The sequence below is a fragment of the Hemiscyllium ocellatum genome, chromosome 10 (assembly GCF_020745735.1).
Source record: "Hemiscyllium ocellatum isolate sHemOce1 chromosome 10, sHemOce1.pat.X.cur, whole genome shotgun sequence".
Taxonomy (NCBI): Eukaryota; Metazoa; Chordata; class Chondrichthyes; order Orectolobiformes; family Hemiscylliidae; genus Hemiscyllium; species Hemiscyllium ocellatum.
The window spans coordinates 30,922,325-30,945,507 of record NC_083410.1 but is presented as its reverse complement, the minus strand read 5'-3'; the positions used below and the strand labels follow the sequence as shown (position 1 = coordinate 30,945,507).

The 23,183-nt window shown below is 40.1% G+C and overlaps 1 protein-coding gene across 1 annotated transcript in view; it reads right to left on the bottom strand.

The window, feature by feature from the left end:
- Nucleotides 1-12,191: 12,191 nt before the first annotated feature.
- The window catches only part of abcg8 (ATP-binding cassette, sub-family G (WHITE), member 8), a 38,648-nt gene continuing 27,656 nt past the window's right edge, over nucleotides 12,192-23,183 (bottom strand). The window contains exons 10-13 of the mRNA XM_060830890.1: nucleotides 22,230-22,306; nucleotides 19,831-20,098; nucleotides 15,210-15,337; nucleotides 12,192-12,329 (exon numbers count right to left, since the gene is read on the bottom strand). Coding sequence (XP_060686873.1) covers nucleotides 12,192-12,329; nucleotides 15,210-15,337; nucleotides 19,831-20,098; nucleotides 22,230-22,306 — 611 coding nt within the window. The remainder of the gene's footprint in view (nucleotides 12,330-15,209; nucleotides 15,338-19,830; nucleotides 20,099-22,229; nucleotides 22,307-23,183) is intronic.

The following is a 23,183-nucleotide window of genomic DNA, read 5'->3' as shown; positions in this document are numbered from 1 at the left end:
TTGGCTATTCACTTTCTCTGCCCCTCGTGATTTTGTAAACTTCTATAAGGTCACCCCTCAGCCTCTGGTCCAGGGGAAATCAACCTGCAGCCTAACCAGCCTCTCCCTATAACTCAAACTCTGCAGTCCTAGCAACATCTTTATATTTTCTGCATCCCCTCAAATTTAACAGCATCCTTCCTATAGAAGGGAGACCAGAACTGTACACAATATTCTAAAAGTGGCTTCACCAATGTTGTGTACAACTGCAGTGTGACCTCCCAATTCTGACACTGCATGTTTTGACCAATGAAGGCAAGCATGCCAAATGTTGCCTTCCCCATCCTGTCTGCATGTGACTCCACTTTCAATGAACTATCGACCTGTACCCCAAGGTCTCTTTGGTAACACTTTCCAGGGCCGTACCATTAACTGTATAAACCCTGCCCTGGTTTACTTAACCAAATGCAACACCTCACATCTAAAGTCTATCTGTCACTCCTCAGCCCATTGGTCCATCTGATCAAGATCCTGTTGTACCCTGAGGTAACCTCCTTCACTGTCCACTGCACCATCTGTTCTGAGGCTCCCTGCAAACTTACTTACCATACCTCCTATATTCACATCCAAATCATTTATATAAATGACAAGCAAACAGTGAACCCAGCACACTGCTCGTCACAGGCCTCCAGTCTGAAGAGCAACCCTCCATCACCACCCTCCTTTAAGCCAATTTTGTATCCAATTGACAATATACTCCCTGGATTTAATTCTCAACAACAGCAGAATGTAAGTATTATTTGTTGAGTAGTCTGCATTGCTTCCTGAGAATATGGTATATGCCACATTCTGGATCAGCCAAATTCCTTGATGTGACATTTTAATGGGACCTGCCACATTGCACTCAATACTATTTTCTTCCGTTATTAACTAACTCTCAATCCTGTCACTCACCAGATGTTCCTCTCTCTTTTTGAAAGAGGGGTCTGAAAATAAACTGCTTTGACATCATGAGGTAACAATAAAAATGACATCTCAATCAGGCAGGAGCCAGATATTAAAGGCCACTGTTTACATAATTTGTCCTTCCTCCCCACCTACAATTATGTGGAAGCTAATAGGCAGCAGAATTACTGCATGTTGCAATACAATAGCTTTTCTTTTCGTATTTTTACATGTAATTTTTCTCCAGCATCTCTGGGAACTTGATTGTTTCATCTTTTAATTCATTTTTTCATATGAACTGAATTTGGAAGCTGACATTTTTCACTTGGACATGTAGCAATTAAATTATGAAACTTCAAAGTGTGAAAAGGCACATCTTTCAGCAATGGAGTGATAACAAGAAACAAGTTCATTGTGCTGCAGAGATGGGAGAGCAAATGGTCCTTAATATTTCTTAATTGAATAAATATCTGTGAATTCTTATCAAATGCAATGAAATTTCTGAAAGAAACACAGAAATGGTTATCATCCATGCCATTTTATTTTTGAAGTTTTTACTGTTACACTGGATAAGTAATGTACACTTTCAGAGCCTGGTAACTCTTACTGATTTAAAACAGAATTAGCACAGTATGTTTGTATCTGCTCCAATGGATTAAAGCTATTAGTTTATATTCGTGAGTGGTGCTATTTTCCATCTGTGTACTCCAATTCATATTTGCAGAATTCTTATTTTCTCAGATTATTTAAAATGGTTACGTTGGCAAAGATGTAACAGAGGCTGTATAATCAGCAATTTAGCAGGATTGTTGCTCTTACTCTTTGGAATAAGACTGACTTATTCTGGTAAGAAAATGCCCCCTTCAAAGTAGGTATTTCTTCTCCTGGTCTGAGACTTGTCTTGTTCTTATCATCCCAAATCTCTCACCTGTCATTTCCTTAGCATTAGCAACTCAGATCCAGGAATCTGAATATTCTTTTGGGCTGTTGTTAATGTCAATTGCCACACTCTACAAATAATGTATCATGCATTATCTTTTGCCACATTTTACCAATTTGTGTTGATGGCAAACTGGTGATGGGGACAAGGCTGTGAACCTGGGAGTCTCGGGGAAACTAAACCTACGCCTTGGCAACAGATACATGAAGACTGTTGGATGCCTATGTTGGGGCAGAGATTTGGTTTGGGCAGCAGCATTTGTGACTCCGTAATCATCTTCTACCCATCCTCAACTTGCCCAAAATAGGAAAGGGGTGAGAAGAGGTGCTCTTAAAAATAAAGTTGTCCCACTTTGTCCTGGCTGGGGAACTGCACCCAGCAAAGGTCACCAACTACATGGTCAAAAAACGAAAATTTCAAGTTTTGAGATTTGAAACGTTAGAATACGCCAACAATTTCAAGAGTGACAACCTAGAAAAACCAACTACAAGTATATCACATGAGCTGTCAGGGCTCCAAATGGATATCAGTGCCCTATGTGAGACCAACCTTCCTGCGGAGGGGTAGTCGAAGGAGCAAGCAGAAAGATGCACCTTCTACTGGAGAGGAAAGCCTCATGTTGACCCTGAAAGCTGTTGGCTGTGCTACACAGAACAGGATCTTGGCTATACTCCAGAATTCCAATTGTATAATGAAGTGATTATGACACCACACCTCCAAGTCAACTATAATTATCATGCCACAGTCATGTGCTTATGTCCCTGGATAAAGCATCAAGGAAATTTTCTGACTTTCATGAAGTGCTCTCTGCCATCCCAAAAGAAAAAAAATGTCTGTTAATTCCGAGATTGGTTGTGACTCTGTCTGGAGAGGAACTATTGGGGAAAATACCAGGGCAAAAACAATGGAATAGTGTCCTACTGCTGGCTGAATGTGTTCAGTGTGACATCATTATAGGAAACACACACTTCCATCAAAACCAAACCACACTGAGGCATCCAAGTCTAAAGCACCTGGATTATGTCTTTTGAGTTAAAGACTGAATCGATATCTGTAAAAAGGCATTGTCCATACCCCCATCACTTTATTCAGCTTTATTAATGTAACTACTTACAAGGCATGGTGGGAGAGGATGTGCTTCTGCAGCCTTACAGACACAGGCTCCATGTGATCTGGATTCACTATGACATGAGCTACTGAACATGTGCATGTGGATATTTCTATTTTCACAAGGCTACAATGAAGCTTTGCCCTGCTATGTCGGTGCACTTGATCCACGTGGGTGTTAGATTCAAAGGCATTGCGGAGCAAAATTCCAAGATGAAGGTGATCATTGTCTTGACTGTAGAAGCAAGATCTAGAACAAAAATAAGCTGCCTTCAGTGCCTGGTAGATCAACCCAAGGTCACAAGTCAAGAAGGCAGCATTGATCAGCCTAAGGCTGATGTCCGCGGACACATCTGGGCCATTAAAAGCAAACCGCAGGAAGAGTGCCTGAGAAATCCATCAGTTTACTGACTGATTGATTGTCACAACATGCAAGGTTTTTGTGAAGTCACCAGGGCCATTGACAGACCAAGGTCAAATTGACAATATCTTTTTTGCACTCCGAATGGTGCATCTCCTTTTAAGGATGTCCATTCCATCTTTCAATGCTGGGGCAAAAAAAAAATCCAATAACTCCTTAACTATGAATCCAGGCTATCACCCAGTATTGTAGAATTCATGAGTGAATCACCAGCTTTGGGAGAACAGGAGCAAGCAACAAAATGGATGGAAACTACCAATTCCTGTGGCCTGACAGTATTCCACCTAAGGTCTTCAGAATTGATGGGCATTTGTTTACATCATGACTTCATGAAGTCATTTTTAGGATTTGGGACAGTGAAAACTTAATGATCTTCAAGAAAGCAGATGAATCATGCTGTGGATATTATCAAAGCATTTCACAGAGGTGAAATTCTTACATGCATTGTCCTGAATCACCTACTTCCTGAGAGAATCCTTTCAGGGACATAGTGGGGCTTTGGACCTTCCAGAGGAACTTCTGCCATGGTCTTTGTCATGAGACAAATGTCAAAACCCCCCCCCGTCATCAGAAATTCTTCATTGCATTGAGCAAACTGACCAAAGCTTCTCATTAGTAAATCGCAAGTGTCTGTGGTTTTTATAATATAACTCATGAAACACATGAAACCAATGCCATCAAAAACTGAATCTGCATCATATTATTCACAATGTGTCTGTCAATGAACATTGAAACATTTGAACATATGGAAGGCCCCAAGATCATGAAGCAGGGATTTTTTGTTCTGCTGAAATCGGGTCATTATAATCGGTCTTTTTTCGGCAGAGAGTGGCGGGAGCTGGGCAGAAGTCAGGTCAGAGCAGGAGGCTGTTGGGAGGGCAAGTGATTGCTATTTAAGCACTTACTTTGAAGCCAGCCTTGGTCTCTGAGCACACCGGTGCCAAGGTGTGGGAAAGAGGGATTCCATTTCATGGGACATTGGCATCAGTTTTGGAACTGGTGGGGATCTTTACTGTTGGGACAGTCTTCACCTGAACCGATCTGGAGCCAGTATTCTAGCGAAAAGGATAAATCGGGTGGTCAGTAGGAACTTAAACTTCTGAGCTAGGGGAAGGGGAAGTTAAAGGGAAAGAGACAGGGAGTGTGGAGTTAAACAAAAGATAGGCAGCAGGATAGCATGTATGCAGGTGGGTTTAAGTTCGAGGCAGACTAGAAATGCAGCAAAAAGGAAGATAACTAAGAACATCTTATGATTTTCAATATTTCTAATAATGATAAGAAAGTTAGCATTAAGGCATTTTACCTGAGTGCTCGAAGTATTTGTAACAAAGTAGATGAATTAACAGCACAAATTATGGTGAATGATGATGATGATGATGTGATAGGCATCACAGAGACGTGGTTGCAGGGGGATCAGGACGGGCAGTTAAACATCCAAGGATTTACAACTTATTGAAAGGACAGAGAGATGGGCAGAGGGGGGTAGGGTTACCTTGTTAGTTAAGAATGAAATTAAATCTATGGCACTGAATGACAGGGTCAGATGATGTGGAGTCTGTGTGGGTAGAGTTGAGGAACCACAAAGGTGAAGAAACCATAATGGGAGTTATGCGCAGACCTCCCAGCAGTGGTCAGGACCAGGGGCACAAGATGTACCAGGAAATAGATAGGGCATGTCAGAAAGGCAAAGTCACGGTGATCATGGGGGACTTCAATATGCATTTGGAGCGGGTGAATAATGTTGCCAGTGGATCCAAAGAAAGGGAATTCATGGAATGCCTACAGGATGGCTTTTTGGAACAGCTTGTGATGGATCCCACAAGGAAGCAGGCTATTCTGGATTTAGTGCTATATAATGAGCCAGACTTTATAAAATATCTTAAAATAAGGGGTCATGTAGGAGGCAGTGATCATAATATGGTAGAGTTCAGTCTGCAGTTTGAAAGAGAGAAGACAAAACCGGATGTAGTGGTGTTAGTTAAATAAAGGTAGTTACAGAGGCATGAGGGGAAAACAGACGAAAATCAACTGGAAAGAGAGCCTAGTGGGGAAAACAGTAGAGCAAAAATGGCAGGAGTTTCTGGGTGTAATTGAGAACACAGTACTGAGGTTCATCCCAAAGAAAAGAATAATTATCTGGGAAGGCAGGGGGCGGGGGAGGGGGCTGTGGGGGGGGGGGGGGGGGGGGGGGGGAGTGCGGTTGGTTGTTGGTGGATGAGACAACTATGGTTGACAAAGGAAGTCAGGAAAGTATCATAGAAAACAGAGAGCTTATACAGTGGCCAAGAGCACTGGGAAATCAGAAGATTGGGAAGTCTACAACAACAAACAAGATAACAAAGAGAGAAATAAGAAAGGAGAGGATCAACTTTGAAGGTAGGCTACCCAGTAATATTAGAAGTGAAAGTAAACATTTCTTTCAATACATAAGAAACAAACAAGAGGCAAAAGTAATCATTGGGCTGCTCCAAATTGATGCTGGAAGGTGAGTGATGGGAGAAAAGGAAATAGCTGAAGAACTTAATAAGAACTTTGTGTCAGTCTTCACAGTGGAAGATATGAGTAATATCCCAACAATTAAGGAGATTTAGTGGGTGGAGTTCAGTATGGCAGCCATTACAAAAGACAACGTGCTAGAAAAGCTAAAAGGTCTAAAAACTGATGAATCTCCTGACCTGGAGGCATTGGTTATGATCTTTCAGAAGTCACTGGAGTCGGGGAAAGTCCCAGATGATTGTAAAATCAATGTTGTGACCCCCTTGTGCAAGAAAGGATCAAGACAAAAAATGGAAAATTATAGGCCAATTGGCCTAACCTCAGTTGTTGGTAAAATTCCAGAATCCATCATTAAGGATGAGATTTCTAAATTTTTGTAAGTGCAGGTCAGATTAGAACAAGTCAACATGGATTTAGTAAGGGGTCGTGCCTGACAAACATGTTAGAATTCTTTGAAGAGGTAACATGTAGGTTAGAGCAGGGAAACCCAGTGAATATTATCTATCTAGATTTCCAAAAGGCCTTTGATAAAGTGCCTCATGGGAGGCTGCTGAGCAAAGCGAGGCCCCCTGGTGTTCGCGGTGAGCTACTAGTCATGGATTGAGGATTGGCTGTCTGACAGAAGGCAGAGAGTTGGGATAAATGGTTCTTTTTTGGAATGGCAGCTGGTGACAAGTGGTGTCCCGCAGGGTTCAGTGTTGTGGCCGCAGCTGTTCACTTTATATATTAATGATCTGGATGAAGGGACTGGGGGCATCCTGACAAAGTTTGCCGATGATACGAAGTGAGGTGGATATGCAGGTAGTACTGAGGAGGTAGGGGGAGCTACTGAAAGATTTAGGTCGGGCAGGACCAGGAAAGTCAATGTTTTAAGCAAAAGCTCTTCATCAGGAGGGCTTTTGCCTGAAATGTTAATTTTCCTGCTCCTCGGGTGCTGCCTGGCTGGCTGTGTTTTTCCAGCACCACTCTTGACTCTAATCTCCAGCATCTGCAGTCCTCACTTTCACCCTGCAGAAAGTTTTAGACAGTTGAGGAGAGTGGTCCAAGAAATGGCTGATGGAATTCAATGTGAGCAAATATGAGGTCTTGCACTTTGGGAAAAAGAATGCAGGCATGGACTATTTTCTAAATGGTGAGAAAATTCATAAAGCTGAATTACAAAGGGATCTGGGAGTGCTAGTCCAGGATTCTCTAAAGGTGAACTTGCCGGTTGAGTCCGTGATTAAGAAAGCGAATGTAATGTTGTCAATTATCTCAAGAGGGTTGGAATATAAAAGCAGCGACATGCTTCTGAGACTTTATAAAGCTCTGGTTAGGCCATATTTAGAATACTGTGTCCACGTTTGGGTTCCACACCTCAGGAAGGACATACTGGCACTGGTGCGTGTCCAGCAGAGAATCACATGGATGATCCCTGGAATGGTAGGCCTAACATATAATGAATGGCTGAGGATCCTGGAATTGTATTCATAAGAGTTTAGAAGGTTGAGGGGAGATCTAATAGAAACTGACAAGATGATGCATGGCTTAGAAAGGGTGGACGCTAGGAAGTTGTTTCCATTAGGCGGGGAGACTAGGACCCGTGGCACAGCCTTAGAATTAGAGGGGATCAATTTAGAATGGAAATGAGGAGACATTTCTTCAGCCAGAGAGTGCTGGGCCTGTGGAATTCATTGCCACAGAGCGCAGTGGAGGCCAGAACATTAAATGTCTTCAAGGCAGAGACTGATAAATTCTTGATCTCTCAAGAAATTAAGGGCCCCGGGGAGAGTGCGGATAAGTGGAGTTGAAATGCCCATCAGCCATGATTCAATGGTGGAGTGGGCTTGATGAGCTGAATGGCTTTACTTCCACTCCTATGTCTTATGGTCTTATAAATATGAAGGGAAATTAATGTTGAATAAGGAGCCTGTGGGTTGTGGAATCCTTTTTGCTTGCTGCTTCCCCATGAGGCCTCCTTTCCCAAAACATGGTTGTTTCTCCCCAGAGAGGGTCCATTTGACTGCAGCTCCTTCACTGTCACCATCTACTGTTGGAGGTCCTTAAATGATTGCTTGTGCTCCCCTGCTCTGCACCGTCCTTTTACACTGGATCGATTGCCTTTTAGAGTGAGTAATAAATATTGGCTAAATGGAAAGCTCTTGGCACGGAGACTTCTGTGGTTAAAACATGTAGCCAACACAAACATATGTGACCTACGGTATGTGGATGACCGCACTGTGGTTGCCCACTCTGCACTAGATTAGCAAATCAATCGTCATATCTTCAGACTTGCAAACAGACTTGATCTGTCCTTGAATGTTGCCAAACAAAGCTCCTATCAACCCAGTTCGTCAAATATTCCACTACTGTATGTATATTTATATATATTTTATACATATATGGAAGGAGAGACTCATGACAGTTGAGTACTTCCCTTGGCAATTGCCCATCTCAAAACGTCACTTGATTAGGGAGATCCAACACTAGATCAGGTGTGTTGGCTCAGTAGTGTATCTTTGACACAAAGACCTCCACATGTCAACAATGGTACGAGTAGACACAATAGATGTTAGCAAAACTCTGTACTGCAGTGTGACCTGGACTCTAGTGCTCCTATGCATCAATGATAGAGACATTCAGTGGAAAGGACCTTGAATAACGGTAGAGTCCTTCTTGAAGCCAGATATTTGGCTAAAACTCCTACAAAATGAACAATGATGGACTGGACTCTGTACTCTGGTTGAGCAGCATTGCCTTTGCCAGACCCTGCTTTCTGAACTCAAGTGACTTGTGTTCTAGGGGAAGGAAATGAAGACACAACAAAGGCAGTCTAAAGTTCTCCTTGAAGACTGGCACCATTGACATGAAAAACTGAGAGCAGCTTGCTACAAATTGCTCAAAATGGTGACATGTAGTCAATCAAGTGCCATCATGTTTGTTTTTCAGCCTTTAGCCTTAATGATGTGGCTGAAAAGGAAGCTCTCAAGATCCCACTCAGCCTATGGGGCAAGCTGCCCCATTCTCCCAAATATTGAGATTCAGCCCATTTAGTCACAAGACGACCCACAGCAGAAGTTTACAACCCTAAATAAACATCCTCCCTGCAATGAGAGACAACTGCTGATTGGAAACAGTGCAGTCATGTTGATTTGGGTGGGCTGGGAGCAAACAGATATAAAGTGAGTCCAAAAATTAATAAGTGAGCTTTCCCCACTGCCACACTCAACTTTCTCAAGCATTTCCATCTGATTCCAATCCTTTTGTGGCACCAATGCTTCAAGGTGTTCCTTCTTTCTCAACAATAAAATGGAGGTTTAATTTGGCCAGAAGATTATATCAACTCATTGAGCAAATTCAAAGCTGAAAGTAATATGTTTGTCAAGCTTGCTGACATTCAGGGATATGGAAACACAGGAAAATGGCATTGAGGTGATGGTCAGCCAAGATCTAGAAAGGTGCAGCTGGATCAGTGGGCTGCTTAACTTAATCCACTTCTGAAACATCCTCACAAGATCACTTGTTTCTGAAATGTAAAGTGTTTCTTAAGTTTTATTTTAAATTTGTCTGTTTTGGAGCCAATATTTTTGATGTTAGGAAGCTTTTCATTGCTGTTAAAACTTTCTGAACAGAAATAACTCAATTTAACAAAGTGGCCTGAGTATCAGCTGCTCTAGCCCCATCCAATTACCAGTCCTGAACTTGAAAAGTGACAGTCAATAGATACACACACACTTTGCTATCAGCAGTGATAAGCTTTCACAGGACCAATACGTAAGCAAAGCAATTCATATGAATTTCAATCCTGGTGCTTAGAGGTTTTGAACACCATTTTTAAAACAAGTGCACATGTTAGTTCCTGATGTGAAATTTTCTGCAATTCATTTAAATGGTGAAGTGGGCATGCTGTTAACTGGGAGGAAGCTAGGAAATTATTATTTTAATTTTGTTGTCTTTTTAAAAAATATGTCCCAACTAAACAATGGGTATTTGGCAGCAATATAGTCTACTACTTCCTGAAGTTGTACAATTCTTCAAGAAGAGATTTTTAGGTGATATTTTGCTGCCATCTGCTGGTCCTTCAGTAAATGGCAGCAATTTACAGACTGAGGAGACCTGACATTCAATTGTTTCAACTGTCCCCAATCAGTTCCTAAAGTCTAAATCAAGGGCCAACAATGTTATTAATTTACAGTCTTTTTTTTAAGGGAGCTCATGGATGGTGTGCAATAATCCCATTCCCAGATTACTGTCCTTCAATGTTTAAAGTGGCAGCACATTGTTGGCTAGAGTTGAGAGAACATATGTGTCTGCTATTGCCACTCTATGCTGAAATAAATTGATTAGTTGGGAATTGGAATACAATGTCCCTAACTTCGAAGAGCACAAAAATGTAACCAGAATTTGTCCATCACAATATTTTTTTTGTCAATTACAAATATTTGATTTAACTTTTATATTTTAACTGAATTGCTTGTAGTAAGATCTTAAGAGCATCCCAGGGAAACAATAGTAAAAAATAATCAACGTTCCTTGAAGTTTATTCCATACCAAATTCTAAAAACAATGGGATGTTTCCGTTACAGAATCAGGCAGTATTTATTTATCCAATGTTAAACATTTCATGCACCAAACTTAACTAAACAGAACAAAGATACAATCATAATAAATATTATAATGTGTAAGTCTGGTGTCAAACATTCATCATATTAGAAGTAAAACCAACTTCAATCGCTTCCTTTGCAGAGAATGCAAAACTGCAGAAATCCATCTGGTACACAAACATCCTCTATTCACAGTGAATCCCTGTCTATGTATTCCTGATTGTTCAGTTTGTATGTATGGGCCTACTGTAAAACTTGACATTCAGACCAAGAAAGGATGAAAGAAGGCCATTAAGCCCTTCAGGACTATACCAATATTCAATTAATTAATGGCTGAATTTCATTTACTCAATTTAAATACTATTTAACAACTTGTACTCTGTGTCTCTTTGATATCCTTACAATGATAATCATCTGATCTCCATTTTGAATGTGTGTCCCTCAAACCAATATCCAGTCATTTGGGAAAGGGGATTCCAACTTTTTGATTCCAATTCTTAAATGACCAGGCTCAGGTTTTGTGATATGTCATATTGACTGTAGTTGAGCAAGTGGATTTAAAATTTACTGAAAACTGCAGTCTGGATATTAAAAAAGACCAGGCTTGGCTGTGAATTTGTCTGAGATAAAACAGTCTACCATTGTTCATTGTCTAAGCAGCTGGGAGGGGGATGCGAGAAGAAGAGGTCTTTGGTTTTTAGACAGTATCAAACTCCAACATTTGTTTGTTTCCTTGACATGGTACTGTACTGAACTGAACTGCATTTGTGATTATGTGTATGTGAAGTTTTTTTAATTAATGAAGTAAACCTTTGAAAATAAAAGGCTGGGGGGTGAACGGGAGAGAAGAGATTGTCACACATCTCTTTCTGGAATATGCCTTTGCAAAGGAAGTCTGGAGAAAGATACAATGGTTTTTGTCAAGGCACTTCCCAAGCAGCTCTATGATGAAGGACTCTATGCTGTACAGGCTGTTGCCCAGGACACATACCGAGGCAAATATTGACTGCGCCTGGAGGACCATCAACTCAGTGAAAGACACTCTTTGGTCTGCCTGAAACCTGATGGTCATCCAGAACAAGGAGGTCGTCCTGATTGAATATTCAGACGGGCATTATCTAAGGTCCAGGACTCCATGCTGAGGGATGCACTAAAGCTTGGGGTAGCTCCTGCCAAGTTACAGTGGGGAAAGACCACTGTCTGATGTCTTTCTGCCAAAGTTAAATGGGGGTCTGTTTGGTTATCAAACCCTTCCGGTGCCTCAAATGCATGTAAAAATAGTCTTGTATGTGTAAGAGAGAGGTTTTGGTTTATTGGATACAGTCAAACTCCAATGTTTTTGTTTCCTTGACATGCTACTGTACACAACCAAACTCTGTTGGTGACTATGTATATATGTAAGATATTTTATGAATAAAATATATATTTGAAATAATTAGAAGCACCCAAATGTATACATTAGGTATAGCCACTCGGTTGAGATATCTGAATGCAGTGAATTCCTGTGACATTCAGCAGCATCAATTCAAAAAACTTGTTTCAGCAGATCACCAGCTTGTTATTACACTATTATGGAGAATGTTAAAAATAATAATGTCTACCAGCTTAAAGCACTATCCAGCCTCAACTCTCTTGGTAAAGGAAATGAGAAATCTTGGAATTATTTGAAATAGCTTCCTTTCGTGTACATGGAGTCTGAAATAGCTGCAGTAATTGTATTTTACCAATCCTGATTTGATTTCTGTTTCACAAACCTTAAAGACACATAATAGAGGACCAGGAATCCAAAACAAATAGCTATCAGGATGAGGTAACACATATACAGTGGCTCTGAGTCCATGTCCATTGATTCAATTATCTAGAAAAAATAGAAAAATACTAGCTGTCAATGTTTTGTATTTTGCACCTAACATATAGAGATACCATCAAAATAATAAAACCATGCAAACATTTGGTAGGCACTAAACGTTGATAATTTTGAATCTGTTGATATGATAAGGTTGAATTAAGGTTTGACTTACAACAGTTCTGTGCCATATTGCTCCTTTACTTCAGAAAATTGCTCCTTATATAAAATGCTAACAAACAATGTTTTTCTCACTAATTGTTTGATTTGATTTATTACTGTTTAATGTACCAAGGTACAACAAAAATGGTGTTTTATGTGTCTTATAGGCAGATCACACAAGTGCATCAGGGTAACGGGACAGATTAAAGGATACAGTGTTACAGTTGCTGAGAAGGTGCAGAGAGAGATCAACAATAACACTTGAGAGCTTCATTCAAACGCTTGATAACAGTGGGGAAGGAACTGTTTTGATGTGTATTCAAAACCTTTTTTTTTATCTTCTGCCCAACTGAAGACAGTGGAAGAGAATATAACCGGGTGGGAGGGGTCTTTGATTACATTGGTTGCTTTCCAGATGCAGCAAGAAGTACAGATGAAGTCAGTGGTTTGAAGGTTGGTTTGTGTGATGGACTGGGCTGGTTTGTGTGATGGACTGGGCTGGTTTGTGTGATGGACTGGGCTGGTTTGTGTGATGGTCTGGGCTGGTTTGTGTGATGGTCTGGGCTGGTTTGTGTGATGGACTGGGCTGGTTTGTATGATGGACTGGGCTGGTTTGTATGATGGACTGGGCTGGTTTGGGTGATGGACTGGACTGGTTTGTATGATGGACTGGGCTGGTTTGTGTGATGGTCTGGGCTGGTTTGTGTGATGGACTGGGCTGGTTTGTGTGATGGTCTGGGTTGGTTTGTGTGATGGACTGGGCTGGTTTGTGTGATGGACTGGGTTGGTTTGTGTGATGGACTGGGCTGGTTTGTGTGATGGACTGGGCTGGTTTGTAGGATGGTCTGGGTTGGTTTGTGTGATGGACTGGGTTGGTTTGTGTGATGGACTGGGCTGGTTTGTATGATGGACTGGGCTGGTTTGTATGATGGACTGGGTTGGTTTGTGTGATGGACTGGGTTGGTTTGTGTGGTGGACTGGGCTGGTTTGTATGATGGACTGGGTTGGTTTGTATGATGGACTGCGTTGGTTTGTGTGATGGACTGGGCTGGTTTGTGTGATGGACTGGGCTGGTTTGGGTGATGGACTGGGTTGGTTTGTGTGATGGACTGGGCTGGTTTGTATGATGGACTGGGTTGGTTTGTGTGATGGACTGGGCTGGTTTGTGTGATGGACTGGGCTGGTTTGTGTGATGGACTGGGCTGGTTAGGGTGATGGACTGGGCTGTGTACACAAGTCTTTGGAGTTTCTTTCTGAATCCACACTTGCCAAGTAATTTCATGCCCCTTGGATGTCTTCAATTGATACCCAGGAGCCCCAGGGGAAGCACCCTCCTGTTGCTTGACACTACCCAGTGCAGCTAAAGCTGTTTGGCTACCTGCTTGGTATGAGCATCCATCAATTGTGGCTAAAAACAGTGTCAGGGACAGAATGAAGCACAAGGGAGGCCATTCATAGGCCACCTAAGGGTCTGAATTAGTCCAAGGGTGAACTGCCCAATACTTACACCCTCTCATTAAACAGGAGACAGCTGAAGAGGTGGCAGGTGGGCAACATACAGGTCATGTGCTGCATTTCACAATCTCCCATTACTGTTTTTAAACACTCCACTTTTCAAAAATTATATATTCTGTCCTTGTTTTACATTATTTAAACTTTCTTTTGTATTAAATAACAAAACATACACTAATTTATGAGAAGATGATAATAAGACCGGAAGGAATAGGAACAGGAGTAGGCCAGTTGGCCCCTCAACTCTACTCTCCCATTCTATAGAGATCATTGCTGCTCCAACATTCATCACATCTGGTTTCCTGCGCTTTTCACACAACTTTTCATTCCTCTTCTGATCAAGAATCCCTCTGTCTAAGCTTTAACTGTACACAAGGACTCTGCTCCACAGCTCTGCATCTGATCAAACAGCATCTCCAGACATGATCCACCAGTACCAACTGCACACACCTCTCATTCATGGATATTAGCCAATCCTTGACCAATTTACCAATCTTTCACCACAGTCACGGCGCCTCTCTGATCCACTTGCAGGATACTCACAAAGCACAGGCCCGCGTTGCAAGGCAATACTATTTGAAAGGCTGAGGTTTCTCTCTGGTACAGGTTGAGTAGTTGAATGGCACAATGGTATTGCAAGTTTACTCCATTATAAATGTTAAGGATGAATATAGAAATGGATGTGCAGCTTTTAAACTATTACACAATTTCACTCACATGTGTGTTAGTAATTAATATATTTGAACTCCAAGACCTTTGGTTAAAATCTAAATATATTCTCTTCTATTATTCTTACCTTCAAGGTATACCCATTTAGTTTCTACATTGATTTATAAGTATCACCTCAGCATACCTCTTCCTGCAGTACATTCCCTTGCTAATTTGTTTTCTATCAAACAGGTTGATAACATTCCTTCAATGACCCTGCCAAATGATTTATGGAGATGAACAGCCACAATCCATATCTCCAGTTCACCAGATCCTTTCAGAAAGGAAAGTTCCTTTGACTTTTATCTTTTGTCTTTTCTGCTTCAACTATTGGCTATCCCTCCAACCATATTCCTTTTAATTCCATATACCATAGTCTTTCCCACAAATGTTATTATATGATACCTAACCAACTGCAAGTGTTAAGAAACTTCTAATACGGAAATTCTTCCTTATGATTAGCAACGGTTTTGGTTGTTTCAATATGAGTTCAGCATAGCACCTACTTACATCTGCGCCCTTGACTGGAATGGTGATATTCCCTATCGTAAACCAGTATGGATATCCTGTGAATTGGATTTGTATCAGACCTTCAAAACCCCAACGGAGGAAAGAGATTTTGGAACACCAGGAGGCGACTGTGAATAAATACAAAAGCATTAAGTTAATTTTCAAATATATCTCTTTTCTCTCCCTCAGTCTATGTTGAGAGCACAATACTGGGATAATTTCTCATTCTTGATCCTGTGCCACATCTCTGTCGCTCATGCAATACTGTCTTCAAATACACACAGTCTGATTGAGTGAGATGTGCGTTACGGACCCATGAAGGAAGTGTTAGCAAGTGGTAGAAGGTATTGTGGTACAGCTGTGATGTCTAAAGGAGGATGGACATGCTGGGCAATTGAAAAAGTCAACCAAGACTTCTTCCTCCTTAGATATATTAGTAAATATTTTGCAATTATAATCCCTCGTTTTGGATTTTCCCAAAAGTGAAAATATCCTCTCCCATATCAACTTGTTCATAACTTTAAAAACTACTATCAAGTCCCGTCCAAGTCCTCTCTTTTCCTAAAGAGAAAGCACAAACCTTCCCCAAATATCTAAATTAAGGGACCATACATCTAATCACTTTTTGTACTTTCATCTGTACTTCTATAGCCTTTTACTAGCAGGTAACTAAATCTGTGCCCAGCACTCCATGTGGGACCTGACCAGAATCCTCTGCAAGTTGAATGTAACTTCACTACCTTTGAATTCTATAGCCCTGGAAATAAATTTAAATGTTTTGTTAACAGTTTTATGTGCTTTGCTAGCCTGCTATGCTGATTCCTGATGAAGGGCTTTTGCCCGAAACGTCGATTTTCCTGCTCCTGGGATGCTGCCTGACCTGCTGTGCTTTTCCAGCACCACTCTAATCTTGCCCTACTACGCTGCTTTGTTTACTTGTATCCTGCAACCCCTTTTTCCTCTTTACCATTCACTTCTTTATTTCTATTGCACGTTTTCAGATGTTAAAAATGATCTAAAGTACTTAACTGCCCAAACTACAAGTTTTCCAATAGCTTATGTAGTTCACATTTTCCCTCCTGTTAACTGTACCCCATCTGTAAAGTTTTATTGAACTAGTTCTTCTAAAATCCAAATCATTAAATATAAGTGATGAATAACTATAGAATATTACTTTCTACCTTTCTCCAACCTAATTACCACTTGTCCCTACTCTCTACATTGGTTTTTAGTCCATTTGCTTTTTATTCAGCTATCTGTTCCCTGACTTGACATGCCTTAAACTTTATCATGAACAAACCATGAGATGCCCTCTGAAAGACTTCATGAAAATCTAAATACTTGGCACCTATTGCATTATCCTTGTATTCTCTCTCTGCTCATAAAATGTTTGAGGTTAGTTACATATTATCTAGCCTTTCAGAAGCTATGCTAATTTTTATTATAGTTTCTATCTCTGGATATTCATCTATCACATAATAGATTCCAGGATCTTTTCTTCCAGAAATGTTAGGCTGACAGATCTATAATTTTGAGGTTTTGTTCAATTTTCCTTTCATTATATAGGAACAACATTAGCTGTCTTCTTGTCCGCTGCCATTAGCTCCTCTTATATCGAGCATTGTATATAAATCTGATCGATTGTCACTTGAAAATAATCCACATCAGTATTCTGAAAGATTTCAGAGGTTTGGATTGTATTGTAGTGTCATGAAGTCACTTCCATTACTTATATTGCATGGCATAGATGAAGACGGTATAATTTAGTATTTATTCATTTCTCTGGTCATGGCCACCAGACAACATGCTAAGTGTCAATACACGGAATTAATATTAATTTATATAGCTGATGTCTAACAACATCTTGTTTGAAAGATTTATTAGTATAATATAATTGCAAATTTGTCATGCTATAACAAGCAATTAATTCCTGGGATAAAACACTTTATATTACTCTGAAGTAATCAATTTTCTTTTGGCAGAGAAAAACCCACAGCATTAAAATTAATTTTATTTTCACAACAGTAGTCTTGCAGTGTCTGTCACAAAAAGGAAAGTCACTTGGTACACTGTAAAGCTGTTATTGGAGATAAGTGTTTGATTGTTCTTTAGATTCGGACTCTTGGAATGTAGCTTGTTTGTTACACTGAACCAAATTTGATCTGGTGTCATCCTTATCATTCTAAAGACTCATGTAAAAAATGTGTCAATACTTTAGTTGAGCGAGACTCAGTAGAATACTACGCAAAACTTCTTTAGTATCTATTTTAATAAATTAAGTGATGCTAGTATATACCGAGGAGATATATACTGTATATCTAAAAAAGAAAAAGCTGGAAATTTAAAATGGAAAATGTACAACTCAGTGTCAAAACAAAAACATGTGATGAAGGATCTCACCTAAAACTTATTACCTTTTTCTTAGATTTTGACCAATCTGTAATGCATATGTAATTACAGTTATAGAGTCATACAGCACAGAAATGATCCATGCTGACCAAGTTTCCTAAATAAAAAGCACGTTGATTAAGGATCTTCCTAAATCTTATTGCCTTTCTCTTAGATTTTGGCCAACCTGTAATGCCTATATAATCACAGTCATAGAGTCATACAGCACAGAAATGATTCATGCTGACCAAGTGTCCCAATACTTCCATTTGTCTGCATTTGGTCCATATCCCTCTAAACCTTTCCTATACATGTAACTATCCAAAGGTCTTTTAAAATGCTGTAACTGTAACTCAAACCCTCCAGTCTTGGCAACATCCTTGTAAATCTTTTCTGAACCCTCTCCAATTTAAGAATATCCTTCCCATTGCAGGGTAACCAGAACTGTACACAACATCCCAAAAATGGCCTCACCAACATCCTGAATAACCACAACATGACATCTCAATGGTCTGAGCAATGAGGCAAATGTGTTAAAGGCCTCTCAACCACCCCATCTACCTGTGATGCAACTTTCAAGGAACAATGTACTTGAACCCCTAGGTCTCTCTGATCAACCACACTCAGCAGGGCACTACCATTAACTGTTTAAGTCCTGCCCTTGTTCATCTTATCAAAATGCAACACCTCACATTTATCCAAATTAAATTTCACCTACTACTCCTCAGCCTATTGTCCCAATTGATCAAGATCCCTTTATAATCTTAGATAACCTTCTTAAAATATATTCCAAATTACCACCAATGTTTTATTTGCTTTCTTTGTTTGTAAATCATCATTGGTTGATAGGCAAAGAATATAAATGATCTGGCGATTAAGGCAGTAATGCAAGTAAATGTTGGGACAATTGAATTAATATCTATATCAATATAGATATAGATAGAAAAATAGAAAGCAGTGGTGAACTATGAAAGAATGAAAGATTCCAAGTAAAAATAAATATGGGAAGATTATCTATTAAATTTTCATTATTTATTAAAAGGTGGGCTAATAGCAAGTAATATACATGTAAAGCGAGAAACTGAGAACATCAGCAACTTAGGTTAAAGATACTAAAGAATTACAAGGAAAATTTCAAGACATAATGGGTGGCACAGTTGCTCAGTGGTTAGAACTGGATACCTGGGTTCGATCCCAGTGTTGGGTGACAGTCTGTATGGAATTTGCATGTTCTCTTCATATTTGAGTGGGTTTCCCCAGGTGCTCTGGTTTCCTCCCACAGTCCAAAGATGTATAGGCTAGGTGAATTAGCCATAGGAAACTGTTTCATAGTGTCTAGGGATATGCTGGCTAGGTGGATTAGTCATGGTAAATGCAGCGTTAGAGGGCTAGGGTGGGGGGCTAGTTTGGGTGGGGTGCTCTTCAGAGGGGTGGTGCAGATTGGATGGGTCAAATGGCCTCTTTTGCTCTGTAAGGATTCTGTAATTATTGACTTCAAGGTGAAGGTGTAGAATGAAGTAGTTTGACCCACAGTTTGGTCAATGCGGCATGTTTTAAAGGAGTGTCTTAAAGGAGGGGCAGAAAGGTTCAGGAAGGGAATTCTACAACTTAGGCTCAAGTCACAGCCAGTGTTGGTGGAGTGAAGGAGGTAGAACAGATGCAAGACAGCAAAATTGGAAAAACACAGAGTCTCAGCATTGCAGGCCATCAAGAAGGATACAAAGAGGACTGAGGGAAAGATTTGAACATGGCTGAAAGAATTCACCAAAGAAGCCTCCTACCACATCAACATTTGGTATGATAGAACATCTTCATTTTCATTTCTTTTACAGCTTAGCTCTCTAGCCTCCCCCAAACATCATTTCTCTTCCCTGTCCCCTCTATCCCTCACAATCCAACCAAACTTGCACAGTAAGTTAGCCATGAAATTAAATAACATTTTAAAACCATCTACGTTTTATGAGATAAGACCTTCCAGAGATGGTGGTGATGGTGGTGATGGTGGGGTGGTTGGAATAATTAATTGAATGTTTCAAAATAAGAACCTTTTGAATCAGGCCACATTTTAAACTAAACAAATGAAACATGATGGATGTAACTGAAAATGAAAATATGATTGTGAGGAACTATGGGTGCATTACTCAGCAAACTGTGCTCATAGTAGGAGAATTATAATATCATAATATAAAGAATTACTCAAATGGAACTGTGTGGCTGAATTTAAACTTCTTACCTGTCCACATATTCTTTAGACTAATCACAAAGCCTCCTGTTAAGTAGAAAATTGTAAAAAAGACATTTCCAAAGAAAGAAGATAACTGCAGTGTTGGTAGTAATGCTGAGACCCACAGAGCCATTACTCTACTACAATATACCACAAGCCACACCAGCAGAAAGTTCAGGAGGAATGGACTAGCCTCAGGTCTGAGAGCTGCTATCCAGTAGATTGGCACACCATAGATTATTACAAACGCACAATGTTCGGGGAGTTCTCCCAAAAGCTGCAGGGTGAAAAGGAAATACTAATTGGTTAGTAACAAATTGAGATTGGAAATTAAATATATCCAAACTTAAATGTGGCTGAAAAGCGATAAAAAGTTGAAGCTTTTCATCTCTCAATAATCAGGACTAACAAGAAATCAAACATTGAAAGAGAACACCAAGCCACCAGCATGAGAAGAGGGTGCTGGTTGGTTAGACCGTGATTAGCCTGGAGATGCAACTGGACCCGTTAACTGTCAATCTAAGCTCTCTGCTTAACCTCAGAACACACAGACAGACTCTGATTGGCCAGGGCATTGCCATGGAGACTGCAGCAAGGATTGGCAGTCTTGATTACCAATTCTTATTGAAAGACGGTGCAATGTAGGCACAAGCATCTTTCCATTTTATGCATAATCAAAAAATTGCTTTTAGGACCTAATGTTTCATTGCCAACTGATTAGTGCAGGTTTATCTGCAGAATAGGATGACATAATCTCTGAAAACACAACAGCCAGATGAGGTACATTCAAGGACATTGAGTGAAGTGAGACTGGAAACTGCAATGGCTTTGGCAAAAACTTCTAAATCCTCTTGAGACTCGGGGTGGTATGAGAGATCTGGTAAATTGCAAATATCACACCTTGTTCAGACAATGTTATAAGGCTAAACTCAGTCAGTCTGTTTAACTTCAGTGGTAAGAACACTTTTTGAAACAATTAATCAGGACAGAATCAATAAATGCATGGACAAATGTGGGTTAATTAGGAAGGGCCAGTACAAATTTCTTATGGGCAAAATCAAGGTTAACTGACTTGCTGGAGTTTCTTTTGGAAAGATAAAAGAGAGGGTTGATGAAGGTACTGATGGGACATGTATGTAGACTTCCAAAAGGTATTCAATACAGTACCACACAGCAGACTAATGAGAAAATAAATAAATTTTAAGTTATAAGCTTGTGGAGGCAATTGAACTGTAGTGATGTGAATACAAAATTAGCTGGAATGGAAAGAGTCATTGTTAATGGATCAGTTTTGGCCTGAAGTAAGATTTGTAGGGGATTTCCCTTGAGGTCAGTTTTGAACCCTTGTTTTTCCTGATATATATTAATGATTGAGGTATTAGTGTGCAGGGGACAATTTACAAATTTGCAGAAAATACAAAACTTGGAAAGGTTCTAAACTGTGAGGACAGTGTGAAAACACAGAACAACATTGACAGCTGATGTAGTGTGCAGCTCTGCGTCTGGAGTTGCAGATGAAGTCAACATGGACAAGTAAGAGGTAATACATTTTGGTAGAAAGAGTGTGGCGATACAGTCTAAAATAAAACATTACCTTAAAAGGGTGTACAAGGTGCAGAAACAGTGTTTATACTAACTGAGGAAGGACAGGTACAGTCAGCATATAATAAAGCATAGACTATCCTCAGCTTTATTAATATAGACATAGAGAACAAGAGCAAGGAGATTCTGCTGTATATGTATGTGAGATTAGTTATGCAACAGTTAGAGTATCAGGTACAGGTCTGGATAAGGATGTGATTGCATAGGAAAGACTGTAGAAGAGGTTTCCGAGAATGGTTCCGAACACAGTGGAGAAGTTAGCACTGCTTTCCTTGGAGCAGAGAAGACTAAGAAGAGATTTTGATAGAAATTTTCAAAATCACGAGGGATCTGGTCAATGTAGATAGGAAGAAACTGCTTTTGCTCATAAAAGGATTGAGAATGATAGGGCACGGACAGAAGATAATTTGAAACAAATATGATGTGTGAAGAATCTTTTGACACAGCAAGTAGTTAGGGTCTGGAACTCCACTGCCTGGAAATGTGGAGGAAGGTGACTCAATGGAAGCATTCAAGAGGCCATTGGAGGATTATGTAAATAGAAACCATATTCAGGGAAAAAAATCGGGAATGTCACACTAAGTTATAAAGCTCATGAGAAGAGCCAACGCAGCCACGATGGGTTAAAAGAGCACCTTCTGCACTGTAACAATTCTGTAATGTGTCAACCATTCCTTTTAGAGAGCTAGCTTTGTTCCTGTACAATGTTTTCTTATCATAATTTCCCAACAGACTTTTGTATAATTTCTTCACTGTTTAACATTGTACTTCGATTTATTCACCGTCAGCATGATTAGAAAAATTACCTTTGCAAAATAGTAAGGAGTAATAGAATACATTCCATCCTCCACTTCATGGTAAAGCATTGCCCTTTCTGAGTGACCTAGGAAAAGATCATCGATAAATAGATAGAAGATAATCACTGTTGACAGTGGGTGCTGGAAAAGCACAACAGGTCAGGTAGCACCCAAGGAGAAGGAGGATCGACGTTTCGGGTTCCTGATGAAGGGCTCTTGCCCAAAACATTGATTCTCCTTCTTCTCGGATGCTGCCTGACCTGCTGTGCTTTTCCAGTACCACACTCTCGACTCTAATCTCCAGCATCTGCGGTTCTAGAAGATCATCATTGTCATGTAAGAAATGAGACAGTCAATACAAATTCTGAAAGATCCCACAATAATTGTAGATTATCTACCCTTTAGTAATGTTAGGAAAGACATAAATATTGGCCAGATCACAAAGAAGAATTGTTCTGCTCTTCTTTAATTCAGTGCAGTAGACCTCAGAGAGCAGGAATGTCATCAGATTAACATCACATGTTTCCCTGCAGTTTCTATCTGGCTAAATAAGTACTGCCCAAAAAGGTGGCTGGCAATTTCTCCCAGTGGATCTTATAACTAGGTCATCGAATTTAGGAGAGAAGGATTTTCTCTCCCACCTGCTATGGAGAAGTGTCCAATTTTGTTTGGTCTTGCACAAGAAGGGCATGTTAGATACTGATAGTTTACTGTGAGAAATAGGGAATCCACTTCTTTGTGCTATATGGCAATCCAACATTCTGTGCTCTCAAGTTATCATGGCTTCTTGATTTGATATTTGGTTAGACTGAGCAAAATAGTTTCCCACAACAGTACAGAAAGTAAAAATGTGCATTACTGTACAAAATCACATTTTTATTTCCATCTGGGAGGAAGCTCCAGAATTTTTGCCTATATACTGCCTGGCAATATATTTCACAGCCAGGATGGTGAGTAACTTGG